At 41.4% G+C, this 13,324-nt stretch overlaps 1 protein-coding gene across 5 annotated transcripts in view; it reads left to right on the top strand.

The window, feature by feature from the left end:
- VCAN (versican) overlaps positions 1–13,324 on the top strand; it is a 99,852-nt gene that overhangs the window by 29,919 nt on the left and 56,609 nt on the right. For all 5 annotated transcript variants that reach the window (XM_064735292.1, XM_064735293.1, XM_064735291.1 and 2 more), the window contains one exon: positions 4,276–4,569. In XM_064735292.1, coding sequence (XP_064591362.1) covers positions 4,276–4,569 — 294 coding nt within the window. The remainder of the gene's footprint in view (positions 1–4,275; positions 4,570–13,324) is intronic.

Genomic DNA, 13,324 nt, shown 5'->3' with positions numbered 1-13,324 from the left:
GAATAAATGAATAGGTCTGGAGTTCACCACAGGCACATTATGCTAAAAAAAAAAAAAGAAAAAGAAAAAGTATCTCTCAAATTCTTAGTGGGAGGTAGTGTTTCTTCTCAAACAAAACTATCACAAAGGAGCTAAAATGTAAAAGCACTGGAAAGTTTTTCTCTTGGTTTGTTTTTGTTTTTTGGGGATTTTTTGAGGGTTTTTTTGAGTTTTGGGTTTTTTTCGTTTTGTTGGTTTGTTTTTTTTGGTTTTTTTAATTGTGAGAGTTGAGCATTTCCTCCTATGGGAATGACTGACTTTTCATATAATCAATATCCCTCTGCATTTTCTAATGCCTGGCTTTGGATGGCTGTGAAGGCTGTAGAATCTGAGCACCTGACCACAAGGTAAAGCTCATGAGCACCAAATTCCAAATGGGACAGTAATAATCACAGAATCATTAAGGCTGGCTAAGAAGAATTTTGAGATCATTAAGTCCAGCCATCAACCCATCACCACTACCCCAGTCAACAAAGGTGGCTTTGGTTCTAGCCTGCCCTTCTTCCCACCTTTCTTTTAAGTTGTGTGATTCATGACGTTCACATCTACCAGTGTGCCCAGCTCACCCAGACATCTCCTGAGGAGAGAAAGTGATTCAAAGCAATGAAACTTGCTGTTAAATCAACTGATAAGATTTTTAGAACTGATTCTTGTAGAACTTAAATGTTTTACTCAGGAATTGCAGGTGAATGAGCTTTTGTCTTCAAGAGAAAAATCTGACTTCTTCATCTGCCCCAATGTTTTGTAAAGAGATGGAAAAAGCCTGACTTTCATCAGGTATCTCTTTTGACCAAGCAAAACAAACACATGTGAGAGGAAAATCCTGGGGATTCTTGGAGTGCAGTGACCGCTGAGGCTGCTCCATCAGCCTGAGGCTGGGTTTGGAGCAGGAGCCAGCAATAACACACATTACATTATTGTCTGCAGCCTAAACACTGTCACGTTCTCCACCCCACCCCGTGGTACTGCTGAACCAGTTTTTCTTCATCTGCTGGCCTAAGCCCTGGGCTTTGCCTGCAGAGTATTGCTGAGTTACTCAGGGTGTGCTCCAGCTATAAAAACAACACACGTGGCTGTTTAACACACACAGAATTGAATTTTCCCTGCCTGGTGTTGGTGGCTATGTCATTTGTTTATCGAGCAGATGAGTTTTCCCTTTTAATTTCCTTATTTTCAGGGTTTTGGCTGGGAAATTGAGGGGCTTCCAGTCATCTTAATAAAAACACTGTAAGAGTGTGGTGGGATCTGTCCTGCTGTTAAATATGGAAGCTGTTGTGTTTCCAAAAACAGGAATAAATTGTAGAGACTGCATGGATTAAATACATTTCTTTAACCTCAGAATTACTTTTCTTGCTTTTTAGAAGAAGATGCTTTGCAAGGCTTGAGTCCTTGTCTCTTTGATACTTTGAAGGAGTCAGGATGTTTCAGCCACATGCTAGAAGTGAAGGAGATCAAGAAACCCCAGGGAAACTCACATATTTTAATTTTTTTTAATAAGGTGGTTTGAGAAGCTTGCAGAAGCAGAACAAACTTTCATGTGTTTCTGGATTCACAAATCAAGCAAGGCCTTTATTAAGCTCTTTCTTTGTTTTCCACATTTCATCCCAACAATTAAGCAGGTTAAGTGCACATTTAATCACAAAGAATCTATTTCAAACTGGAGAGACAAATTGAGGGGTCATAGCTCCTAGAGTAATTTACTGCTGTTTGCAATATGACTTTTGCCCATTACTTGATTTTTTCAGAAATAAGAATTGTGGAATCATAGAAAAATGCTCTCTAACTAGAGCAATTGCAAGATTACATGCTTTAACATCTTTGCCCTTTATCTTATCACTAGCATTCCTGAAATAAATGCACATTTATTTCGTATATGATGGAATTTTGCCTATTGCCCTGCTGCCTTTTTGCCTTCTTTGTGAGGTTATTGTCACAAATTCTTGAATATACCAATTAGGTGTCAAATACATTGGATTTCTCTATTGGATTGTTTTGGTTAAGATGTGTTTTTCTTTGAATATGTGCAGGGGTTTTTTCCCTTTTTTTAAAAATTGCGTTGATTTGATTTTTTTGTAAAACAATCCTTGACAAAGACGGTGTTTTTTTGACAGCAGCTGATTTTAACAGATGAACAAAATAAACCCATGTGGGGTCGGTAGAATATATTCAGTGCAGAGAAAGGTATGACACGCATATTTTAAGTGTGCAGGATTGTCACTGTTGCAGGCACAGGCACACCCCAAGGCAAATTTGAGGCAGACTTCTGCCTAGAAAGTGCAGCTTGGGTAAGTCAGTTCTCTGCAGAGTGACCTCTCTTAAAGAAGAGCCATTTGGAAATCTTACACCAAGATTTAACCCCTCACTAACTTTATCTGCCTTATCTGAGTGCAGATGACAGCCCAGATGAATAAATAGCACTAACTTTAATGATGGGGTGTACAAGCTCCATTTGGAGCCAGTGATCCAAATCACCTGATGGAGAAATTGCTTTTCTAGTAATCTTGCACTCTTTACCCATTTTCCTGTATATTTTATAGTTTATCTCACAGGAAATGTTGTGGGATTGTCTGCAATTATTTTTTTGTTAACAGAAGTCATGGAAATTCATTGTTCTTCTTCACTTTTCTCACTTGTCTAGCTGGACTGATATCTGCTGAATAATTACAATTAAATTTCATTTTAGCTATTAATTTTCATATACACCATGGCTGCTGTCAGAGAATCAGTGAGCAATCCTCAGAGCAGAGAGGGCTGCTCTGGAGAGGCCTTTCTTTGCTCCCCTGTTTCATGGTGCTGCTTTTGGGACAGGACTGTGGCATCGCTGCACCCATCACTCTGCGCTGGACATGGCAGCAGAGCTGGCAGGCAGATGCAGAAGGATGTGAAACACAAAATACTCATTTTCTGTGTGGTCTGAAGAGCTGAATGAGCCATTCTGAGGACAAATGGCTCTTTGCTTCCCTTATCTGTCCCTCTGCCTCCAAGCTGGGAGCTGCACACAATGTGCATAAAGCAAGTTACACTATGGGATTGGTGCTACAGCTGTAATAACAAATCAGAGCCTCTACCTAGGAGGAAAAAGAAAGCTGGCACCTTGCCTCCTTTCACACTTGCATTCCTTTCAGGCCCCTAACAAGTGTAATATTGATGTGAATGAAGCTGCTCGGGGTGATGTAGTTTCTGTCTGCATTTTTCTGTGTTCCCTTCAGACCTGTGCAAGGGTAGGACAGACTGGCTGGTGTGGAAAAGCAGTGTTTTCCACAGCAGTGGCTGTTGTGTCCTGGCCTGCTGGGGCTCAGGGAGGGCATCGCTGTCTTGCAACAAATACTTTGATTTTTGTGCACAAGCATCTCATTTTAGGTCTTTCTGGTTTCATCTGAAGTCTAAGCAAAAACTGGAAAAGGGTCATTTTACTGCTTCATTCTCAGGACATGAACATGAGAGGCTTTACTTTTCTTTAGAGTGTTTGTGTGAATGAGGCAACCAAGACAACTGCACAATGGTGGTTTACCTTGGAAGCAAAATATTAGATGTGCTATTTGCTTTGTTTTAGTGTTCAACTGGATGGCTATTGCTTACAAACTGTTATTCTTTGGAAGCTGAACTATGCTATCAACATTGTAGACTAATTCAGCTTCTCCACACAAAGGGGGCTTTGTGCATGCAACACGTCTTGTGCGTTTCCTCACCTTTGTTTCCAAATGGGACAAGAGGAAAACCGATGGAAATCCAACATTAGAAACTGCTCTAGGGCAGTCAGTGAAGAATATTTCCTGTTTTTTGAGTGTTTGAGGTGAGATTCTAGCAATGCCTAAGAGGGTCAGATAGGAGGCTTGCAGAAGTAGAAGATTTGCTTTATGGAAAAAGTAAATTCTGATGGACTGGATTTAATTTACTCAATTGAGCTGCAAATTCTACTCTAACAGGGGTCACAGTGGAGCCTCAGGGCTGCTGTTACCTCTGCTAGAGACCAAGGAAGGGACTCAGTGTCCAGCCACAGTGTACTTCATGGCATAAAGTTTGCTTATAAGTGCTCATGCTTTGTGGCAGTTTAACTTTCAAATCCAGGCCTGGAACATTTGGTTTACAGCCATCTGATTATTTTTCTCTTTAAGGAAAAAAAATACTCGCATTTTGGGAAAAGATCCCCAACCTTGAAGGACTCCGCAGTTGATCGATGGCGGAACGTGCTCCTCAGCCTTCGTTACCTTTTTTCTCTAATGTTTCCTCCCACAGATGAAGTGGTCCACGTCTCAGCCCCCCAGAAGTTCACCTTCGAGGAAGCCAGGGAGCTGTGTGAGGAGCGAGGAGGTGTCCTGGCTTCCGTGGGGAACCTCTACGTGGCCTGGAGGAATGGCTTTGACCAGTGTGACTACGGCTGGCTGGCGGACGGCAGCGTCCGCTACCCGGCCTCGGTGGCGCGGCCCCAGTGCGGCGGCGGTTTGCTTGGGGTGAGAACCCTGTATCGCTATGAGAACCAGACAGGCTTCCCTTACCCTGATAGCAAGTTTGATGCCTACTGCTATGAACGTAAGCATTTATTATTTTTTATTTTCTGGGTGGTGGTTTGCAGCATGCTCGCCGCCAGAAAGCGGTTCCTCGGTCGCGCGTTTTGCGTCGGTTCCTGCGGCGCGCGCGGGTTTTCAGGAACTAAAATGTTGTTGTCAATGTCTTAAAGTAACATTGGCAGGTGAAGATGGGCAGAGTTTTAAGGTAAGATTTCAGCCTGAGCAGTGTTTTGACTGTGAGTCTGTGCGTGCTTCACATTTTGGTGCCCGAGCACACCTTGGTATCTTCGCATCTTGTCCATGGACACCAGGCAGACATTCAAAGATCACCTGGCCATGTCACCTCCTCCAGATGAATCTGCCTTGGGAGGCTGGACTAGGTGATCTCCAGAGGTCCTTTCCAACCACATCTATTCTGTGGCTCCGTGATAAATGTCCTAAAGGTGAACAATGGATATTCTCTCTCCAAGGATAGCAGCAGGAGAAGCTGTTCACAGGCTGCAAACAAGGCTGGCCACTTTCAGGTCTCTCAATGCCGGTAATTTGGGGCCTGTCTCTGGATCCCAGGCATATTGTCCCATCACTTTCTTTCTCTTTCTTACTCAGTGTTTCATGGGCCGGTGGGTGGTCTAAAGTGCCTTTCTTGCTGCTGCTTGTTTCCCTCCAGGTATTTTCACAGGCACTTTGAGCTCTTGCCACATTCACATGGTAGACTTCACCAATCTAAACCAGATGTCCTCCACACCTGTCAGCTTTCTTTTGGGGTCAGATATTGTCCTGTACCTCATCTATCTTCAGTGCCAGCCACCTGGCTCTGTTATGGTGCAGCCTCTCCTTGAATGGGTTCCTGTTGTCCCAAAAGGTTCACCTGCTCCCCAGCTGAATATCCTGCTTTCCTGAGACTTGCAGCCTCAGCACAGGGGGGTTTGGACAGCTCAACTATTTCCCTGCAGGCCTCTCTGTCCAAGGAAGTTCCTTGTTGCAAATAGCATGACTGACATTAACATTGTGTTGAGTTAAAAGTTCAGAACTTAGTCATTAACTGTGAATATTTAGGTTTTTTGGACTCAGTCCAGTGACTGTAACTCAGAACTACTTGAAATGTGCAGTTTGTACTGTCCCCATTTTTGTGGATAATGAACTTACTGCAGCTGCAGATCTTTCCAGCTCAGGCACTGAAGACCCATTTATGAGCAAATCTTACTCTTTGAGAACAAATCCCGACATCTGCTGCAACATTATGGTCTGGCTGTTCTCAGACACTGTTGGTTTGTTGTTTTAATTTTCCTTTATAGTTTGTGGGTATGATGTTCCAAAACTTTGCATGTGGAAATAGTCCTAATGGAACTGGTTACAGGAAAAAGGACTTAAGTTCAGGAGTCTGTGCTCTAATCTGCAGAGCAGCATTTTGTCATATCACTCCTTCTGTTCCTACTCCAAATTGTTTATGACCTGTTTAAAGTGTTGTGGATAAAAAAGACTTTAATGAGGGTGTATTTCATAAGTCCCTCTAAAAGACTGGGGTAAGAACCGAACATTTTGCCCGTAATCTAGTCTTTAGTTAGGACAAATTCCAACCTGCTGTTTGTTTTTGTGAATTTCACCGCTTTCAAGCAAGATGCGCCTTTACAATGTTCTTTCCAGAAGTTTTAGTTAGCAAAGTTGGTGGTAACATACCATTTGTTCCAAAAGTGACCTTGATAGATATTGGGTTGTTGCCTTTTGTATAAAGGCTTTTCCTGAGAAGTCTTGCCCTTGGTATATAGAGAATAAATATTTCATCACTTTGCAACCCAGGAATAGACAGTTCAGGACTATCAAACTTTTTACAAGAGAAAATAAGACTAAACAGAACCAAAACAATTTGGTAGAGGCTGAAGAGCTCTCCAACACTTTTAATTACAAACAATGGAATATCAGAATTAATTGAACACTGCTGGTTAGAGGACTCAGGTTTTGCCAGACGCATCTGCCTTTGTGTGGAGAAATGCAGGGGTGTCATGCACTACCCTCCTTCAGGGTGCCACAAATTTCAGAAGTTACTGAAAGCTCTCTCTCCCTCTCAGAAGGTGCTTGGGATTCTCGCAGGAACCAGCTGTGACTCCTCAGTGCTTTTGCTAAAAGATTTATGCAAGTGGTGAGTAATGAGCCTCCCTGCCCAGCATCTTGGTCCTCCACATCTCCAGCAGCTGCCTGGTGCAGTGGCTTTAGAGTGAGTCACTCTCTCCCACTGGGGCCTTGGAGCCAGTCTCTTTTTTGGGGCAGAAAAAGGGAGAGGATTAAAAAAAAAGAAAAAAACAAAACAGGCTCTGCATGAGAGCAGAAGGCTTGAATTGAAGCCCTTTGTTTTAAATCATCCTTTGTCTGGAAGTTTCTTCCGAAATTTCCCATTATCTCAGTTTCGAAGTTTCAGTCCACCACAAAATCTCTTGTCCTCGAGTTCTGCCTGCTTTGGGCATGGCATTAAGGTCTCGCACAGTGATTCCCACAGCGCCTGACAGCAAAACTGTCCTGCCCAGCATCTGGGCTCTGCGTGAAACCCCTGCTCAGCTCTCACTGCGTGTCTCACACCTCTCCCTCCTCACCTGGACGCGCAGCCACACCACAGCACCTCTGTGCTTATTCAAGCTGTTCTTGTCTTCACCAAGACAAATCGGGCATTTGAGAAAGGAGATATCTCCTTCATCCTGCTCAGGCTCCTCACTCCTGTTTTGTGATTAGGAGTCTCTCTGCTGGAAAGTCTCAAAATGTTAATTTTAATTTGCGGTCTTAAGAAACCTCAATCTGTATTTTGAGCATTTTTTTTGCCTTTAAAGACGAATCGTATTTATTGAAATACATGAAAAACACAGGCAGTAAATTCAATTTTAAAATTATATTCACTAGTTTCAGTAGAGCAGCCAACCTGGACAACTTTTAAAGTACAGTTAAGTTCAGGATTTTAACTTCAGCAGTGTTATGGGTACAAAATTACATTGTATGAAATGTCTTGACTTTATGAAAATAAGAGTGGCCCAGACTAATAATACATGATTTAAAATCTAAAAGCCTTGTTAAAAACCCCTGAAACTTTCTCCCCTTTGATCACAAGTGCTTTTCACTCTTCAAAAACCACATGGGTCTAAGTTTCTGAAACATTATCTGTGTGTTTCATTTCATACCTCCAAGGCTTTTGCCAGACCTTTTCTTTCTTTTTTTTCTTTTCTTTTTATTTTTTTTCTCTCTGAGAGATACCTAATCATGTATCTGATGGGGCCTGAAAAGGTTTCAGGTTAGACACATGATTAAGTACTTGCAGTTCCTTGGAGGGCATCATCAGAGGGAAAATTTTTCAAGTGTTAACATACAGGACTTATATTAACAGGTTTAAATTAAAAAAAAAAAAAAGAACAGCTGTTGCTGAGCACTTATGCTAATTTCTAAGAGATGAAAATATTTCCTCATTAAGAAAATGATTAATATAATTTCAATAGTTTAAAATGTATCTTTTTAAGAGATACATATTTAATAATTAATTCTTTCAGAGAGTATAGGGGATTTACTTAATCCTGTACTTCAGCCTCCCAGTCTCTCCAGGGCTAATTCAAGAAATCTTGTCACAGACTTCAGCTGACTTTGGATGGACCTTTTTATCCCAAAGCACCCATTGAACAAACTGCACTCCAGAAATGCACTAATCAAAATGCATTCAGGTTTTTAACTCACATGCCTGCAACAAAGCTGAACTTGATGAGCTCTGTACACAGAGGTGGTTGGATTTTTTGAAACACAAATCCCCTTTTTGCTGAGAAACACTGATTTATTAAAGCTGAATTCTTTCATAGACCTGTATTGGTTTTGGCGAATCTTTCAGCAAAACATTTTTCACTTTGACTCAAAACACGTGTTGACCGTTTTGCTCTGGATTTGCCCATTCTCTTTCCCATTTTCCTCTCTCATTTTGACTTTGTTTCATGCACCTTTATTGCTTCCCTTTTGTTACACCACTTGGGTTTGGCATCGCGGCTCTGTTTTAGCAGGAGATTGGAAAATTCCAGTTCTGGGCTGGCGTTGCCATGCGTGTTCCTCAGGAATGGAGAGTCCACGCTTCTTTGATTGTTCCCATCCAGCCCCATCAAGAGTGGGTCCAAGTCGGGGCTGAGGCCCTCTTGCTTTGATGCTTCATCCATCTAAAGCTCAAAATCTGTTCTGTAGGAGAAATATAGGAAATTATCACCTCCACAGGGCTTTGAGGGGTCCTGCAGCACCACCATGGCAGGCTCAGGAAGCATCCACAGTGCTCCTCTTGTCCTGCAGCAGGAAAAAGGATAAAGGCTGCTGGGCACAGCTCAGGAGCTGGCAGGAGGAACGCTGTCTTCCCCTTCTGCTGCATGTGACTTAGCTTGGAAAACCTTGAATAGCCGGGCAGCTCTGTCCTTCTCCACAGCAACCGTCGGTAGCTGCGTGTCCCAGCTATTTCCTGGATGAGGGAATTAGTTCCAGCCTGATGTCAGGGGCTGTGTCACGGGAGATCTGTGGATTTCTGATCAGTTTGGGAACCGACGCGGAATGATGAAGACATCGGGTGTGGCGAAGCACAAGGAGCAGAACTGACAATCTGAAGGGGGAAAAAAAACCCCTCAAAATGGAATTTATATCTGAGGAAGCACAGTGCTGGGCATAATAAATCCAGTGTGCTCCAGCATTTCAGAGTCCAGTATCAGAATGGGGAAATGCCTTTGGGCAGGTGAGGATCCCAAGGTCAGGGCACTGAGCACAGCCTGTGCTCAGGCTGCCTCTCTGTGAAGATAAAGCAGTGCAAAGAGATTACCCCCAAACAACCATTCTCCAGCCTTTTATTATCTTCCTAGGAAAGTAGATTTATGTTCTTCTCTCAGATATGGTGTATGTCAAGTCCCCCACAGCTGCAGAGATCCCTGGTAATTTCTCAGCCCAGGTGTGGCTGTAGTAAATCCCTGCCTCTCCCTGCATGGTGAGGAGCACACCGACAGCCCCCTGCAGCTTCCTCACCCCACTCTTCCTCAGGGCTTTGCGAGCTCAGTTAGACCATGCTGAAAGCTGCAAGAAGACCTCAATCCACTCCAAACCAGCCTGTGCTGTTCATCTCAGCAGTGTCTCACCTTGAGAAGGAGGGGAAGGGTTTGGTTCCTGGGTGCAGCTTAACCTTTTAAATGTTGCGTGAGGTAGGAGCAGAGATTTATCAGCCTGACTGATGTATGAGGAGCAGCTGTTTGGAGCACCATGAAGTGCTGGGGAGGAGATGCTTCTTTGGCCTGAGCAAGTGAACTTGCATTTGCCTGAGTGATTCAAAACTGGGCGCTCTAAGAACAGCCTCTGAGTGCAAACATTGTGGCCAGAGAGAGAGAGGAAAGACAAGAAGACACAGCTGGAGGCAGTTTCCTTTCATTGCCTCAGGTCACTGGGTAGGTCAGCTAACAAGGAGAGGATGAGGAACCACAATGTGAAGAAGTGGAAGGTCCACCCCTATAAGCGTTCAAGTGCAGAACAAATGAATTGATTTTGCTCTTTGTCACCTTTGTTCCATTGCTGTGGGGTCTGGGTATCACCCATGGCACACAGGGGTGATTTCCCCCCTTCCACACCAGGTGGGGAGAGCAGAGCACCAAGAATTCTGCTCTCAGTTCTTACCCAAGTGACAATCTTGGCCCTTTTTCTTCTTCAATTGTTTTTTCGTGGTCACAAAGCAAAGATTATTGCTTTTATTTGGTGCTGGGTTACAGATTTAATTAGGAAGAGCTGACTAAAGAGGCTTGCTGGTTTTTTTTTTTTGTTGTTGTTGTCCTCTTTGGCAGTTTCATAATAAATAATGTGGAAAGAGAAATGCTTTTTGCTATTGTTCTTTTGTGGATAAATTGGCAGGTTATAATTCGTTCACAGAACTACACTTGCATATGGGGAAACCAGGAGATAACATATCTTTCCCCCTTCAACCATCTGACTTGAGAAGTTATGAAATAGCAAGTGGTTTTACTTAAGAATGTTTGTGTTCACAGAGCTAAAAGAGCTGCTGCCTCTGCTGTTTTGTTAGCTGGAAGAAAAGACCTTGGGCAGTGGTGTGAAGAGGATGCAAAACTTTTCATTATAAGTCTTTCTTGCAAATAACACAGCCTGATAGTTTTCAAATTTCTGGGTATTTTTAAAGAATTCTGTTGGTTTTCTCTGATATGGCACATGCTTTGTAAGCAGGAACAGATCCTGCACTTAAATTTTCATATTTTTCTCATTATATTTGGCTTTTGATTTTGACGTCAGAACAGAGTGTAGGTGAGTGGGAGTATGCACCTGGAGTTACAGAGAAATTCTTACAGCTGCACTGTCAGATTTTGAATTCTGCTACCAAAAGTCTCATTATTTATGAACAAAATCCCACATGCCCTGTGCACCACTGCTTCTGGAAAAGTGTGAATGAGCAGGTGCTGGATCAGTGCCATGATCAGAGGGTTCTTGCTCATTCTGTAACTCAGAGCACCACTTTTTGTCCTTTCTTTCTTTCTTTTTTTTTTTTTCTTTTTTTGATCTGTTCTTAATCTTAGACTTGTTCAGCTTGGAAGGCTCTGCCAGTAATTTAAACTCCAGCTGGCAAAACTTTTGGACTCAGGGGAACATTCAAGGCTGTCCTCTCTGCCAGGGTTGGTAGCAGGGAAGGAAGAAACACCAAGAAGAAACGTAACAAATTAACATTAAAAAAATGTGCAAAAATGAAGCAAGGCAGTTCTCTGCATTGGCATTGTGCTTAAATCAGGCTCAAAGATTTCAAGCATTAATTTTGAGTGTCTCAACATTATTTATGTTTTTTAATAATTTATTTTGGCTGTAATTCACAGAAAGAATTCACTATTTCCAGCTTTTGTTCCAACTTAAAGCAAATTTTTGTTGTTTTGGCTGTTAGCAATGACTCAAAACAATTGGGTCGATGTCTATAGGGTCTATGTCCTTCCAGGTTCTTAGGTACTTACCTAAATAAACAGATAATAATATTGTAAACAAATATACAATATTTCTGAGTGCAGAAAAATTGTTCAAGTAGTTCAAGTTAGGTACATGGGTAGATCTGGTAATGTTGAAAAACCATGGGCACAAATTATAATATATATAATTTTTAAAATAAGCATTTCTCCTACATAAAGTCCACTAATACTAGTACCAAATTAAACAGTACAGAATTTACTAAAATTCTTATCTGGTAATTGCAAAGTTAAACCATGTCTGAAGTTGTGCAGTTTGATTTCCTTGAAAAAATAGTAAGTTTCAATATTGCTCCATAATTTTGAATCCTTGTTTAAGTCATGGTGGAAAAGAAGAAGAAGAAAATGCTGTACAGTAAAAGCATAAAATAAATAAATAGGGAGTGAAAACATATAACATCTCTGCAAAGTCATACAGCCCTTCCAAAATCACAAAATCAGCCATGCATGTTGTTCAATGTAATAGGAATAGATTAAAACAAACAAACAAACAAAAAATAGACAGTCTTTGATATGAGCAGCTGTTGGTGAGATAATTTGCTTTCTTGCTGCTAATATGTTCATGCACTTTATTAGGAAAATCTGCCTCATGTCTTGAACCAGAAGGAGGACAAAGGAGATAGCATATTGCACGCATGATGCAAGGAGTACAGTAATGCAAAACATCTGGGTGGAGTGGAGGACAGCTCAAACTGGAGTTGTCTACTAAAAAAACGACCTTCCCTTTGTTTATTCCTTTTTTTTCTTTTCACACAGAAAAAAAAATTAACATGGATATATTTCCCATTGAAGAAGCACTGTCAGGGTGTTTTTTTTTAGCCACTCAAATAAGTTTGCACTCCTGAATGATGCGAGTGAAAAAACTTGCGTGTAATTGTTTAGATAAAGTGACTTTAGGGTCACTCCAGTTGATTTTATCCAGAACTGAATTGCACACAATTTCCATGGGAGAAAATCTGGCTGTTTATTGATAAACTCTTAAAAAATATGGGCTCTACTTATAACACTCTATAAAGGTAATATTTATTGGTTCAGTTATTAATATAAGCAAACCAAATATGCTTGGTGTTTTTTCAGGTTGGCATAATAAATGTGTACCTATTTTGTCAAGTCATTAGCAGATAATAAGTCATGAATAATAAATATCTGCATCCCAGGCATAAATATCTGAACTCTTGGGACTTCCAAGCATTTCTTGGAAATCTGGAAGCTGCGTAAGTGGTTGTGAGTAAGTGTACACAATTTCCCAGCAGCGATGAAATAAACTTACCTTTTTTTTCCAGAGATTTAAAAAAACATTATCTACACTGCCCTCATTTTTGTCTAGTTCTGTTAGAGGTTATTAACATTTTAATATTTGTGCAGAGGGTGATCCTGATGGTCACTCCAAGTGTGGCAGCTGAAGCCTGAGTGAGTGTTTGTGTTGGCTGCAAAACCAATTCCATCCACATTAAGGAAACTGATCCTGTGATTAGAAGGGAGAGATTGAGACTTTGCTGCCTTCTTTCCATTTTGCCATTAAAAAAAAAAAAAGTAAAAATTGCTGTTGAGGAAAATGATGAATACTTTGGTGGAGATTTAACGGCTACCACTCAGCAGCACATGCCACTTGTGTGCATCCTTCATTTCCCAAGATGTGAAGCAAAAATTGTGAAATTTAAACCAGACCCATGCAAGCAGAGAGGGGAGGAAAAAACATTTTAACTTAAAATAAATAAGTAAAAAACATTTATATATATAGAATATGTAGCTAAATCTTCTTTGTAAAACCACAAAAAATTTAAATTTGTG

This window comes from Zonotrichia leucophrys, chromosome Z (assembly GCF_028769735.1).
Source record: "Zonotrichia leucophrys gambelii isolate GWCS_2022_RI chromosome Z, RI_Zleu_2.0, whole genome shotgun sequence".
NCBI lineage: Eukaryota > Metazoa > Chordata > Aves > Passeriformes > Passerellidae > Zonotrichia > Zonotrichia leucophrys.
The sequence above is the reverse complement of the archived record's forward strand: the minus strand, read 5'-3'. Positions and strand labels throughout refer to the sequence as shown.